At 44.3% G+C, this 15,130-nt stretch overlaps 1 protein-coding gene across 1 annotated transcript; it reads right to left on the reverse strand.

Moving 5' to 3' along the window:
* Positions 1-9,418: 9,418 nt before the first annotated feature.
* LOC133158200 (galectin-4-like) lies at positions 9,419-14,257 on the reverse strand. The gene is made up of 8 exons (XM_061285212.1): positions 13,997-14,257; positions 12,521-12,666; positions 12,335-12,447; positions 11,992-12,125; positions 10,628-10,713; positions 10,289-10,374; positions 10,002-10,188; positions 9,419-9,917 (listed from the first exon to the last, which is right to left on the reverse strand). The coding sequence occupies exons 1-8, from the start codon at positions 14,055-14,057 to the stop codon at positions 9,771-9,773; spliced, it is 960 nt and encodes a 319-aa protein (XP_061141196.1). The 5' UTR covers positions 14,058-14,257; the 3' UTR covers positions 9,419-9,770.
* Positions 14,258-15,130: the final 873 nt, after the last annotated feature.

The raw sequence follows: 15,130 nt of genomic DNA on the forward strand, positions 1-15,130 counted from the left end.
AAACCATAACTGCTGTCATCTGTGATGCAGGTGCCATAGCGACCGCTTCCTGTGGAACAACATGCACGACCCCCCCCCCCCCCCCCCACACACACACTCACATTGAAAGTTTGTTAGTTTGATAGCCCAATACTATCATCGATATAACAATATAGCTGCAGTCTTTTCTACACATTCATTTGATTGATTTATTGTTGATTTTATGACACATTTTATAGTTTATGTAGAAAAGCAACACCTTCAAACAGGAGGAAGCTGGTGGCATGGCTACCCCAGCGCGCCAAAGCACAGGCGCAGTGTCATGACACCGTTGATGACGAGCGTCTTGACAAAGACAAGGCGTAGGGCGAGGACAGCGAGGGAGAGGAGATTCACCGTCTTGTCTGCCAACAAAATGCACATTTTACTTGGCTCGACAATCTACGCGTCTCGCATGTTCAATACCAACCTGGACCCAACGCATCCGGGCACCGCCCTGGTCCGCTGTCACCTGTGAGGGCAAAACGGAAAGTGACATGACGTGGTGACTCCATTATGTTTACAAGAGGCCTTATCCCAGCTCCTCACCTTCCTCGCACGTGTCGTTATGGGATAGCAGCGCCAACTGGTTATACAGCGAATCGTCCGATATTCGCACGGGATGAGACTCCTCGAACATGTGTCCTTTTCCCGCCTTCGCCGTGGCCTTGTGTAGGCTGAAGCCGGTGGCAAGACATGCACTCAGATTGCCCGCCTCCATTTTGTAGAAGGATGGCTTAAATTCCTTCCCTAAAATAAAACCGAGCACATTCTTTCATTCAGCAGAGTCATCAACTAAACACAACCATCGCAGCATACAAAGTGCAGTACATTGAGCAAACAAGCTAACACAATGCTCAAACAAGCTAATAGTTAGCAAACGTTCTTCTGTTTCTTCTACAAATAGCCGTTCTACCCGTTTTTGTAATTTCTGGGAGTCTAGATGTCTCGTCTCCTTGAACATGTCTCCTTTTCCCACCTTGTCGGTTGAAGCCGGCGAGACATACCGTCAGATTGCCCGCCTCTATTTTGTAGAAGGGTAGCTCAAACACTTCCGCTAAAGCAACATTTTGTCATTAAACCTCTAGTCACCGTGGCTGCTGAGCAAAAAAGTTCATGTCCAGCACCTTTGCAATAATGGAATTAATGATCATTTGAGCTAATGAGTTATTTAAAAAATGTGCACTCAATCCAGTACCACAGACCAAAAATCAACAAATTCGTAGTCAACGTGAGGATAAAAAATTATGCTCCGGCTAACTTTCTGTTTCCGCTTTTAATTAAACGAAACAACAAAGTGTCTTCTTTAAAAAAAAAATTCTTCACTTACGGGTCTCCACAGTTACTCTGGTCCCACTTCCGAAAAGTAACTTATTGTAATTTCCTATCCCACATTAGTTGTTTCCTTAACAAAAAACTCATGAGATGTTTGAACAAGAATCTTATAAGAACCTCTCATGATATACAGTATCACATGAATGATATCATTTTGTTCGCATAACTTTAGTCCAGTTTGTAATACATGCTGAGCAGTATAAAAACATGGACAGAGAAAATCTATTTTCTCTTTTTCATCCCATGTTTTTGACTTCGTACCACGGTTTGTTTTGCGGTGTTTATATTGTAGCAGAAAAACAGAACTTACGAGCCTCCACGGTCACTCTGGTTCCTCTTCCGAAAACTAATTTCCAGGTTCCTGCTACACATCCGTTGCCTCTTCAACAAAAACCTCAAGAGGAGCTTCAACCTGAAAAAAAACAAGAACTCCTATGGGACGAGACAACTCAGGTGGTAGAGCGATAGATTTTGAGGCCGAAGGTTGTGGGCTTGATCCTGAGCCCCCGTGACCGTGGCTGAAGCCTCCTTGAACAAGACATTGACTCAGCAGAGCCTCCAGATGCTGATGACAAGTCAAGTGTTAATTCTCTTCGAGTGACTTGAAGGTGGAAAAGCGCTATACGAAAAAATCCCTTTCATCATGCATCCACACAAAAATAATAAAATATAATCTGATCATCATTGTAGCAATCAGTTCCAGCTGCATTTTCCCAACTACCAGTTGCAAAACTCAATCTAGTTTCACATTAGCTGTAGGCCTCTTCACTGTGGCACCGTTACCCGTCCCGTTGACTTTATGTTGACTGGATGTCCTTCTCCGTGTCCATGTGATGGCCTATAAAAGCTACAAGCTCCATAATATAAGAAGATGCTAGTGTTTTCCACCGTCACGCTTGTCCCACCCCCTTAGAATATCTGATCGGCCACAGCAGCACCCTTAGCAACGCACACTGTGACACAAACCTACAACCTCATTGGCCACGCCCAGCTTCTGTGGCCCCATTGTTTGCTTCAACTGACGTTGGCTCAGGAAGGAACTTCAATCACAAGTGAGTTAACATCTTGAATGCAGAAGAGGGAGAGATAAATTCATTCAGTATGTTGCTGTCAGCTTGGACGCTGCTTGTCATCACTGTGGCAGGTGAGTGCTGCTTGGCGAACTCAAGAGTCGCCCATCTTGTAAGTGAATGCTGAAATTTATTTTGGCTCATCCTTCAGGCACCAGCGGTGATGATCTGGTGCCGGTCACGAGTGAAGTGTTTGCAACAAAAGGCAGCCAAGTCACACTGTCATACATCTACACCAGACAGTCGTCTAGTGATAATTTATTCTGGTACAAACAACTTCCTGGACAAGCGCCACAATTCCTGCTTTCCCTCTTGGGAAACGGCATGCCATTAAGTGCCATGCGGGGAATGTCGGTGAGCGTGGAAAGCGACAAAGAGCGAGTTCATCTGCACATCGAAGATGCGTCACTTGAACACTCTGCAGTGTACTACTGTGCCGTGAGGCCCACAGTGACACAAGGGCCACATTCTCGTTACAAGAACATTTCCTGCTCCTGAACCCATCACACTTCCCTCTAGTCAAGGCACAACTTACTTCAAAAGACAAAACCCCAACTCCAATAACAAATACGTTTTCACTTATGAAGTAGTTGTTTGGAAGTGGAGCGGACACTAATGAATGAATTGTTGCTTAACTCACTCCACCATAGAATTCGAATTAACAAAAAATATATACTAAAGAGTGTACAGTAGAACCTTTGACTTTGACCATAATTCATTCCAGAAAACTGATCGGACACCGATTTGGTGGGAGTCCGATTAAGTTTTTCCCATAAGAAATCATTGAAAATTTATTAATTCGTTCTGACGTAGCAACAATGAACCCTTTGTGGAATAATTAGTGATGTTTGTGATGTCTAATATACACTGGGGAGAAGAGTGGTGTGTTGAGTGCATGTCCGTCTGCCTGGCAAATGGTGGCGCACAATTGCCACGAACAAGAGACAGAACGCCATCAAGACGTACATTGCTGGAGAAAGGAAGCTTTTATACACAACCCCTCATTGTGGGGGACAAAAGAAACGTATATGATAACCCTTTTTGAGTTAAAGGCAGTTGATTTGTCTCTTAACTATGAAAATAGAGCTGTTGCATCTAGCATGGGTGTCAAACTGTGTTTTTTTCGGATGGCCATTATGACTGTCAACCCAAATAAATGTATGAGCACCTCATATTATATACAGTATAACCTACAAAACAAACTGACAGCTCGTTTTCAAAACAGACTAGTAAAAACTGGTCAAATATAAAAAAAAAAAAGATATTTTTAAAAGTGAAGACAATTTGCAATTCTAGTAATGACACACGAATTTGATGCACAATTACACATGAATTTGATGCACAATTTGTCTTCGCGGGCCACATAAAATGATGTGGCGGGCTGTATCTGGGCCCCGGGCCTTGAGTTTGACACCTGTGTTATAGAGGTTTGTTACGGCCACTAGAGGTCACTGGGCTACTGGAGCACTCTGTCTTCTTTGGAGTTTTACGGTCTCGAGATGCGCTTTAGCTTGACGAGCTGAACCAAACACTTCTTTGGAAACGCTCTGGGTCGCAGCGATGCAGTCGGCGAGCCTTAACCCGCCTTGGAAAGTTGTTTGAAGTCCGGTGTTTTATTCTGTGACAGGGGTTCAAAAGCTTCAAATTTTCAGTTCGAATTCCAATTTGTTCGAACCTGGGACGGTCAAATTCAGAGGTTCTACTCATCACAACTACTGTATCTGTCACAGGACATCAATTCCGAGTCTGAAGGCCCTGGGCTTAACGGACATTGTTAAAGTGTGCCATGAAATTACTTGAGCAGACATGGGCAAACTACGGCCCGCGGGCTACCTCCGGCCCACGGGGCCGTTTAATCCGGCCCGCCAAACCTGAATAAATTGTATTACCGTTTTTTTCCGTGTATAATGCGCCCCCATGTATAATACGCACCCTAAAAATGGCATGTTGATGCTGGAAAAAAGCCTGTACCCATGTATAATACGCACCCAATTTTTTTTAATTTTTTTTTTTTTTTTTTAAGTCCCAATGATCGTCACACACGCAGGGAGGCAATGGGTCCCATTTTTATAGTCTTTGGTATGGTCTTAAATAGGCTGGATGTATTTTTTTTGTTGGCGTTGATTTCTCCGACTGCCCATGAAGGCACCACCGCGCTCCGTGCGCACATGTGAAAAAGGCGTGCGGACGTGAAAAAGGCGGCTCTGTATGGGAGAGACGTTGAAGAGGAATAAAAACACCCTTGGAAACCAAAACTTGCCCCTCGTCGTGACTCGGAGCCGCAACAAATGTTTCGGATTTGTGTAGGGTACATTGTGACAGACAGCAAACGAGCAGGTGATCGAGCAAGCGTCTGATACGAGAGCATTGCGGTCGTATGGAGCGTGTTTGAAGTGAACAGCAGAGACGAAAGGAACAAGGCAAAGTGTTGTGAAATAAAATATTACATGTAATACGCATTTTGTTATTTGCTGATTGAAACTGCTAATTAAACTGTGAATTGAAACTAATAGGAAGAAAACAACTCTCGCTCTTTATATAGCTGACGTGTCTTGCGCATCCGTTCTGCGCATCGGATCCATAGTGCGCATGCGCAGTCATACTGCCTCCGTATGACGTCCGGTCCGCGATGGAGATTAAAAAACAAACAATATTTGACAATAACACACCATCAAGGATTGCACCATCGCATCAAACGATGTGTCGTCAATTATGAATTTTACTGACTAAGTGTGTTGGGCAGGATGGCTGAATGCGATGCGCGATTGACAACAAACAAGAAGAAAGGTGATTTCAAGTTTTATTTCGAGGGAGATTTGTCATGTCTCGTCCCCAGTTTTGCTATGTGTCTAGGTTGCCATAGTTTCTGTTCGCGTCGCCCCTCTCTTCCTGTGTCATCTCAATCGATGTAACATGTTTTGTATTTAAGTCCTGTCTGCCCCTCGCTCACCGTCGGATCATTGCATGTGTTACTGTCATGATGTCTGTTTGGTTTCTGTTCCTGTCTTTGGTAATGTCACCCTGTCTTTTTGTTCCACGACTTTGTCGGTCAGTCCTGTTGTTGGTTTTGTTGTACCATGACTTTCTTAAAAAAAAAAAAAAATTAAAAAAATTTTTGTACCCATGTCTAATGCGCACGCCAGATTTTAGGACAATAAATTAGTTAAATTTTGCGCATTATACAAGGAAAAAAACGGTAAATTTTTTTGGGGTCATTTTCCCTGCAATTACTATGTTTCCCCAGTAGATGAGGAAGCGCCCGCCCACGCATTTACTCCCGGGAGCCGTGTCAAAAAGCTCGGTGCACACTCACAAGTGCGTGTGCGTACTCAGTAGTACGTAGTAATTTCATCTATCAGTGCCGAATTTCGAGTGTCGGCTGTGACGTCAATATTCTCGTAATTCGCGCGCTGAGTTTCCAGATACAGTTTTACGCTAATGCCACCCACAAACCTTCCCCTGGAATCCTTCCATTAAAATGAGTGGCCCGAAGAAAAGAAAGGTGGACACCGAGTGCCGAATGTTAAAAAAGAGTGGACAATTTGGCTCGACCTACGTGTGTGAGAAGACGTTCAGCCACATGAACGTCAACAAAGCTCGTCACAGATCTAGGTTAAAGGACCGACACCTCGGCTCTATCCTAAGAATTACCACAGCAAATTTTACTCCAGACTATGATGCACTAGCAAAAAAGGGAAACCAACAATACTATTGATTTCTTTATTACTTTATTTAGATGTATTCTTTCACTGATTCTTCAAGATGATGTATTTGGTCAGAATGTTTGCTGTTGGATGTGATTTTGCCTCATTAGATAAACATATTTCATAAATCTGACCTGCAGGCACTGAAGTGATGGAAAATGTTATTCATCATAACAGTGTCGTATTTAATAAGAATCACTGATAGTAGTTTTTTGGTGAAATATTTTTTTAATGCTGTTAATAAATGCATTTGTTTTCAAAAAGCTTTTTTAATATCCATGCTTTAGTATCTACTAAAAGTAAAAACCTTTTATGCAATGACCTTTACATGTCATTTATAATACTTCACACAAACACTACACCCATCTGCTCCTGGTTCGGCCCCCCGGTCAAAATTTAGAACCCAATTCGGCCCGCAAGTCAAAAGGTTTGATAGTATGTGGGGCGGTTTCTTTGTCTTACATTTCACAATATGAAATTAGATTCTGATCAAATCCATGTGCGAGGCCTTGACGCTACACGTACACTTCACCCAACCAGGCTAGACCGGAAAAAAAAATCATTGATTTGATGTTGACTGAGCTGATGCATAATGACAAGTAATTCACGAAAGTTCCCCAAAAAATGTCTAGATTTTATTGCAAGAGTTGGACTAGCACAATCATGCAGTCTTGTTACCATCCATAAGAAGAAGCAGAGGACAGCCAATAGAAGCTGTCAGGAAGATGATCCACCAGCTGTCACCTTTATCTGCGCGCGACAATGCAAAGTCAGCACAGGAGAATTGTACCTTAAATTCAAACTGAATTGAGGTTCCAACGTCATTCAGAGTTTTTTGGAGGAAGATTTGAGACGGCTTGGCAACCCTGACAACAATTATATATCACATTAACATTAATTATCCCAATTTTAGTAGTCATAGAAAAATACGTATATAATTTTGCTATATGGTTACAAAGACTGGAATTGTACTAGAGCTTTATTACCCCGCCCCTTTTTTCTTTTTTAGAAAACTGGGGAATCAAAACACTAAGTAGCGCGTTGGCCCCCTGTCACGATTCGTCCCCGGTTGCTTTATTATATGTCTGTTACTACGGTTTCTGTTCGCGTCGCCCCTCCCCTCCTGTGTCACCTCAATCAATGTAACCACAGTCACCTGCCTCTTGTTACCTGTTTTGTATTTAAGTCCTGTCTGCCCCTCACTCCCCGTTGGATCATTGTGTTGTCGTTGTCGTACTGTCTTGGTGTCTTGATGTCTTCACGTCTGTAGTCTTCTTGTCTCATGTCCCAGTCAGTCAGTCAGTCAGTCAGTCAGTCAGTCAGTCAGTCAGTCAGTCAGTCAGTCAGTCAGTCAGTCAGTCAGTCAGTCAGTCAGTCAGTCAGTCAGTCAGTCAGTCAGTCAGTCAGTCAGTCAGTCAGTCAGTCAGTCAGTCAGTCAGTCAGTCAGTCAGTCAGTCAGTCAGTCAGTCAGTCAGTCAGTCAGTCAGTCAGTCAGTCAGTCAGTCAGTCAGTCAGTCAGTCAGTCAGTCAGTCAGTCAGTCAGTCAGTCAGTCAGTCAGTCAGTCAGTCAGTCAGTCAGTCAGTCAGTCAGTCAGTCAGTCAGTCAGTCAGTCAGTCAGTCAGTCAGTCAGTCAGTCAGTCAGTCAGTCAGTCAGTCAGTCAGTCAGTCAGTCAGTCAGTCAGTCAGTCAGTCAGTCAGTCAGTCAGTCAGTCAGTCAGTCAGTCAGTCAGTCAGTCAGTCAGTCAGTCAGTCAGTCAGTCAGTCAGTCAGTCAGTCAGTCAGTCAGTCAGTCAGTCAGTCAGTCAGTCAGTCAGTCAGTCAGTCAGTCAGTCAGTCAGTCAGTCAGTCAGTCAGTCAGTCAGTCAGTCAGTCAGTCAGTCAGTCAGTCAGTCAGTCAGTCAGTCAGTCAGTCAGTCAGTCAGTCAGTCAGTCAGTCAGTCAGTCAGTCAGTCAGTCAGTCAGTCAGTCAGTCAGTCAGTCAGTCAGTCAGTCAGTCAGTCAGTCAGTCAGTCAGTCAGTCAGTCAGTCAGTCAGTCAGTCAGTCAGTCAGTCAGTCAGTCAGTCAGTCAGTCAGTCAGTCAGTCAGTCAGTCAGTCAGTCAGTCAGTCAGTCAGTCAGTCAGTCAGTCAGTCAGTCAGTCAGTCAGTCAGTCAGTCAGTCTGTCAGTCTGTCAGTCTGTCAGTCTGTCAGTCTGTCTGTCTGTCCAGTTATTGTTTTAAGTTGTGTCAGTTTTCCTTTTGCGTTTGCTCAATAAACCCTGGTCCAAGCTGCATTTGGTCGCCCTGCTCCATCTGTTCCATGACACCCCCAACAAAGTGGGACATTGCTATGTTTGAATATGATCGTCAGAAACAGGAGGTAACTCACAGCAAAAGTCATAGGGTGGTATCAAAGTCCAAAATTACTCTGGCAAAAATCATGCAATTGGAATCAATCATTATTTGGGTAAAGCAAATTTTAAGTCATACAATCTTCCTCAGTCACAAGCTAGTTTCTTATAGCTGTGATCGTCTTTCTGTTAATTGGCTGAAAACACATATATTTAAATTTTTATGAGACCAAAAGCAGTCCTTGTCAGGGTTTTCCAAAGTATCTTGATCATATGATTATGTTGGAATGTATGTAACCAGTAATAAATAACCCAGCTAGATTAGTTTTATGCTTATGTTGGTGCGTAACCAGTAATAAATAACCAGCTTGTCCCATCCTACACAACGTCGTAAAACATTCCCTTGCTATGTTTTGACTAGAGGTCAAGGGCTTTCTCTTCTGTATCCAGTCCACTCTCACCCCCACCCTGTTTCTCTTAATAAAAAGGCTCTTGTGGGAGGCCAGAGTCAGACGTCATTCGATCATTGCTGTACGCACAGTGACGAATGGACTCTCCGCCTGCAGGTGCCCGAAAAGACTTAATTGTCTCCCATGTGGTTCTTCCAAAATAAGTTGGAGTGACCACCACTCTAACAGTCCTTGTATTGCTTGAGAAAATAAGTTGTCTTCTCAAACATACAACCAAGATGAAGCTTAGTGTTTGACCAGTCGTTAGTAAGACAACCTGTAACGTTACGTTAGCTTGCTTAGCGTTCCCCAGTTTGATCATATAATCTTGAGAATGGATACTTTTAAATGTTAAGACAAGAATGATCAAGTAATGGTATGCCCAGAATAACACAAATAGAAAAGCAACCAAGAGCATGGAGTAAAGCACTTCATCATGTGACTGCTTTGCATCCATTGTGGCAAGATCTGAAGTGGACCACACATGCGGATATACAGTATATGGAGCAAAATTAAGTGAAAGAGCCAATGCCTTTATTCTGGTTCAAACACGTTTACATAGTCAGTTGCACGAATGGATGTTTAAATCGTCACTTCAAAAAGTCAGATAACTCATCAGAACATGTGGATTAAATTAAAATGTGTTTATACTTGTACCACATAAGCACGCTTAGACGCCGTCGTCTGGCCTCAACGCTGCGAAAATGTACCGTGAGATTATCTTGCACAGTTATTCTATAGTGAACAACAGATGGTGGCGACCTCTAAAGAAACAATAAGAAAAAAAAAACACGTCCGAATGGAGCCGGTTGCTGTCGGCGTAACGATGCCCAGACAGGAAGCAGTGCTCGGATGGGCGCGTGGTCACATCAGCCGAACGTGGCTCTGCGTCACTTGCCACATCAACAGCCAGTTGATGCTTTGCAGGTCCTGAACTTGATAATCAAAGTTCTGCTGGGGCTCGCCGTTGAAGGTCAGCTGGAAAGCGCCACTGCCACACTTGATGACAATCTAGACGGCGATAGAATAAGGGTTACTTTCTACGGGTTCAGAATTTGGGTGATGATTGAAAGCCGACATAGCGACGGACGTCACCTTAAAGGCGAGTCCTGGTCCGAAGGGGTGTTGTTGGGGAAGGCTCCCGGTCAGCTTGCTGCCCCACTTGTCACTGACTTTGGCGTTGACGATGAAGCTCTTGGTGCCAAAGTTGAAATTCAGGTGCAGTGCCGTGCTACCCGTCTCCTTGCCGCTGCTCTCACGCACGTCCAGGTTGATCACCAGTCTACGAGGACAAATCCACAAATGCCATGTCGGCTGCCTTCGTTGGATGTGTGTGTGTGCGTGTGTGTGTGGGGGGGGGGGGGGGGGGGGCGTATCATTACTTGGTTGCTTCGCGAGTGGACTGTCCCTCAATGACGAGTTTGCGGCCCACGCTGAGACCGCCAAAGACACCTTGGAAGCCACCGGTCTGCGCACACACAATGGAGAAAGATGGTGACAAGTAGGCCACATGCTTTGGGGACAGCTCGAATCCTTCACGGACGACGTGGACAAACATTCCTCAGTGAGTCTAATTTACCGACAATGCTGACAATCATCGATGCCACAAAGCCATTTGGTTGCATGTCTTGAACAAACAATGCCCACTTGAAGGTGTTGAGGTTCACACGATTGCCACGGGAAAGTAAAAATGCTTTTGGGCATCCACAGCACAAACTCACCGCGCTGAATGTCATGGCGATCTTGCACTCGCACGTCATGTCCTGAGAGGAACAAGGCGCCCCATTGGTGGGGCTTGCGCACATGCCTGGAAGTAGATAAGCCCATAAAATGCCAAACGTTAAATACATTCAGGCAAAAAAAGTGACTACACACAAGTAATCGTTTCTGGAGGCCTTCGCCAATTACGAAATCGTCCAAACTTCAAAAGGGAGAGTTGATTCATGAATGTGAATTCGTGTTTGTGTGAAGTAGTATAAATGACATGTAAAGATCATTGCATAAAAGGTTTTGGCCTTTAGTAGGTAGTAAAGCATGGATATTCATAAAACGCTTTTTGAAAACAAATGTATTTATTAACAGCATTAAAACATATTTCACCCAAATACTACTAGCAGTGATTCTCATTAAATACGACACTGCTATGATGCTATGATTTTTGCTAGTGCATTATAGTCTGGAGTTTGGAATTCTGAGGATAGAGCCGAGGTGTTGGTCCGTTATCTGTGACGGACTTCGTTGATGTTCATGTCGCTGAGAGTCTGCTCACACACGTAGGTCGAGCCAAATTGTCCATTCTTTTTTCAACACTCGGCACTCAGTGTCCACCTGTCTTTTCTTTGGGCCACTCAATTTAATGGAAAGATTCCAGGGGAAGGTTTGTGTGTGGCTTTAGCGTAAAACTGTATCTGAAAGCTCAGCGCGCGAATTACGAGAATACTGACGTAACAGCCTACACTCAAAATTCGGCACTGATAGATGAAATTACTACGTACTACTGAGTACGCACACACACTTCTGAGTTTGCACCGAGCTTTCTGACACGACTTCCGGGAGTAGATGCGCGGGCGGGCGTTTCCCCATCTACTGACGAAACAGGGAAAATGACCCCCCAAAAAAGTTTGATAATACAATTTATTTAGGCTTGGTGGGCCGAATTAAACGGGCCGTAGTTTGCCTATGTCTGTTCTAGACCAAAGCTGAACATTGGAAATGTGTGGCTTTGATGGTGGTTGCAACGGAGGCGCCTGACGTCACACCCACTTTGCCAGGAGGTGGCGGAATCTTCTGCAGGCGCGAAGTCTGGCCTGCTCGGCGGGCAGCCCGACCGACCTAAGGCCGTCTGCTTGATCCCACCTTTCGCTGGAGAAGGGGGAACGCGGCTCGGGTGTCAGAGTAACACTGTGTTGCGCAACCCTTTTTTAAGAAACTGACGCTGTAAGTCGAATGCTCTCATAAACTTTGACTTCCAATTTTGTCATCAAAAACTGTGACTTCTTTTCCCAAGTAAATATCACCCGCACCACACATTTTTCAGTGTCATGAGACGCTAATGCTGCAGCCACAAAACAAGGTGTGCACTCACCCTTGGGCAGCTTGCAGATGTAGCCCTGGAGATAGTCACAGTCGTAGTCATGCCAGCGACCACCATCAGTCGACCGCATCTCACCGCAGTTTTGCTCGCCTTTGTTGTTGTCTGGCTGACCGGGGTACCAGGCCCTGCAAGAGTGAAAATGTTGGGCACAGACGTAACGGTTTGAAACTAACTTATCCAGTCATGTTTGCAAGTCTTTCAGAGATCTTGTTTGTGTATATTGAGGTATCAAGTTGAGTCATCATCATCATTTAAAGCAACAAGTGTGCAAGAGGAACACTTCAAGCGATTTACAGTCTCACGAGCTTGTCGTGCTTTCTTGAAGGACACTCACGAGTAGGAGAAAGGCGTTCCGTCCGTCCACTCCCACACGCTGCCCTCAGGCGTTGCATGTCGCAGGCCAATCCAGTAGATAAGACTTTTCACTGTTCGCTGTGTCAGCCAGTCCTGCAAGAAAGGTGAGTGAGTGAGTGAGTGAGTGAGTGAGTGAGTGAGTGAGTGAGTGAGTGAACCACATTACCTGCTCCTGTTGGTCCCTAATGCTTGCCAGGTGGCCTCCCTTGGACACACAATAGTCCTCAGCCTGGGTCCAGCACCTACTGTCCGTTCCAAAGAAGTAGCAGTGATTGTTGTAGTCTTGCCATCCGGTCGGACACATGGACGCCCCTGGAACAAGAACAATCCCCAGATAAGAGCAGTGAGTGAGTGAGGTGACAGCAAATAATACAGCAAGAAAGCTTTTCGTGCAACGATGTCAACATTTCTGTGACTGCATTCTTCCTGCAGGGAGCAACTCTGGGGGGTGTCCATCCGGTTGTTGCAAAACAACACCTCTGGGTGGCACTGCAGGACAACAGGAAGTCCTACACCGGCCGTTGCGATCAAAGTCACAAACCAGGCATCCATCCGTTTTCTATACCGCTTGTCCCCACAGGGGTCCCAGGCGTGCTGGGGCCTACCCCAGCAGTTATTGGGCAGTAGGCGGGGAGAACATGCAAACTCCACACAGGGAGGGTCAGAGGTGGAATCGAATCCGCACCTTCCTAACTATGAGGCGGACGTGCTAACCAGTGCTTCACCGAGGCACCTGAGCCTCAAACCAAACGGGGGCAAAATGTGTTCACGCATTGATGTACATATCAATATAGAAAAATTGCTCATTTTTTACAATTATCTGCTTTTGAGAGGGTATCGGGACGGTACGGCAAATGTGAAAGCATAGGATGTCCTCTGTAAGGGCCAATATGAGCTAACACAATGGTATGTGTAGCTTTAGAGCTACGGACCAAAAGCACACATCCCCTACAGAAAACAAAAATGAGTTTGCTGGGCCTCAGGAAAGGATAAGGTAGCCCATTCCGGACAGTAAAAAATAATAATAAAAACAATAATAATAATTATTATTTTTACAGTGATGATTAAGCCTGTTTTTAGGTCTGGAACTGTTTCAAACGGCTCTTGCCTAGGGATGGGAATAGGTAGGGGGAAAAAAACACCAGCAGCATTCAGCACAGTAGTAATCGCCCACCCGCACTGACAGAAACGTGATTGTGACGGTAAAAGAAACAAAACGAACTTCATGAAATGTTTTTTAAATCACCACGACCTAGATATATGCCATCGGATTGATAAAGTTCAATGGCGACAACCATCAAAAATGTCTTCAAAGGCACAGGATTGAAAGAAGAGATCATTTCATGAAAGCATGCTCTCAGGAAGTATGAAATGTATGAATGTATTAAATGTATCACCCTGAAATCCGCTGGGTCAAAAATCGGAGCGACCCAGTTTGACGGTCCAATTTTTAACCCAGCAGATTTACAAGTGTGCCAAGGAAAAACATTCAAAACCTCAAAGTGATCCCAAAAATACATTACATTAAATGACGTTTATATTAAGTTACATTAGATTCGACCAAAGAATAATAAATGCAATTCTACTGTCCATCTGCATCTGACATTTCCGTCCTAATAGAATAAAGTGAATAACTGCTCACCGACACAGGTGTGACGCAGTGCGAGGGCAATCAAGAACCAGGCGGCGAATGACAGAACCATTATTCGGGATGTGAGGACTCGGTCGTGGACCCAACTCAGTCAGAAACAAAGCAGCAGAGCACTCGGGAAGATGCTGGTGCGTCGTCAGCCTGCCTGCTGAACTGCACTTCAAGCATGTGCAAGCCAGCTCCTCCCAAATCGCACACACACACACACACACGCAGGCACACGCGCACGCACACACACACTCACACACACACACACACGCACACACACAACCAAGAATGCAGAGATGATGCTTTTCACGCTTTGCGTGATGTTATACAAGTTTTGTACACAAAAAACTAAAACTTGAAACTGAAAATGTGTGGGTTGAGTTTGACGTGGAGAAATAGAAAATAGAAAATAGAAATTTTCCCAAACCCTGTACTGACCTTTGAAGACGAGCAAAAAAATAAATGCAGTAAACATGCTTTGAAGCTGTAGGCATGGCATAGTGAAGGCAGCTCAGTGGGTACGTGAGAGTTTAAAATACAATTTAAAAGTAGCATCTAGTCAATGAAAAATTAAAAGAAAGAAAAAAAGACCTTGGTGACAGAAATTCCCTTGTTGCCACCGTGAATGACAAAGATGCTCGCTAAGTCAAGCACAAACCCAATTAAGTGTCTCACTAAAACATCTCACGACATGCCAAAAGACTCAGCTCAGGGCAACAAGACAATTAAGATGATGTCACTTTTCTTTTTCCTGATATTTTCAGATGATATATCTTCAGTTTCTGTATTTATTTGAAATCAATAAAGTGAATGATTTCTTTTTTGAATCTGTACCATGAAGCCAATGGAGGACATTGTTTATTACTTGGCTGAAAAACAATTTCACACGGGGTATACATGGCTGAAAATAGATTGAGCACCACACAGCACTAAAACAAGGGCAGAAACTCGAGGTGCAACATTTATCATTTCAGGAGCAAGCGGCTACAAATGACAACATTTACAATCATTGTAGTGTCCTGGCTAAATGATGGTCTGAACTCTCAAACAGATGGTCTATCGTGTGCGTACTCAGTAGTACGTAGTAATTTCATCAGTGCCGAATTTCGAGTTTTCAGATACAGTTTTACGCTAATG

This window comes from Syngnathus typhle, linkage group LG8, assembly GCF_033458585.1.
Source record: "Syngnathus typhle isolate RoL2023-S1 ecotype Sweden linkage group LG8, RoL_Styp_1.0, whole genome shotgun sequence".
NCBI lineage: Eukaryota > Metazoa > Chordata > Actinopteri > Syngnathiformes > Syngnathidae > Syngnathus > Syngnathus typhle.

What these genes read in the sequence shown, in the direction of transcription:
- LOC133158200 (XM_061285212.1), bottom strand. Translation starts at nt 14,057, where the DNA reads ATGGTTCTGTCATTCGCCGCCTGGTTCTTGATTGCCCTCGCACTGCGT. An exon ending in TTAGGGACCAACAGGAGCAG is followed by an intron (nt 12,448 to 12,520) that starts GTAATGTGGTTC and finishes CCTTTCTTGCAG; the next exon opens with GACTGGCTGACACAGCGAAC. An exon ending in TCCACTCGCGAAGCAACCAA is followed by an intron (nt 10,189 to 10,288) that starts GTAATGATACGC and finishes TTGTCCTCGTAG; the next exon opens with ACTGGTGATCAACCTGGACG.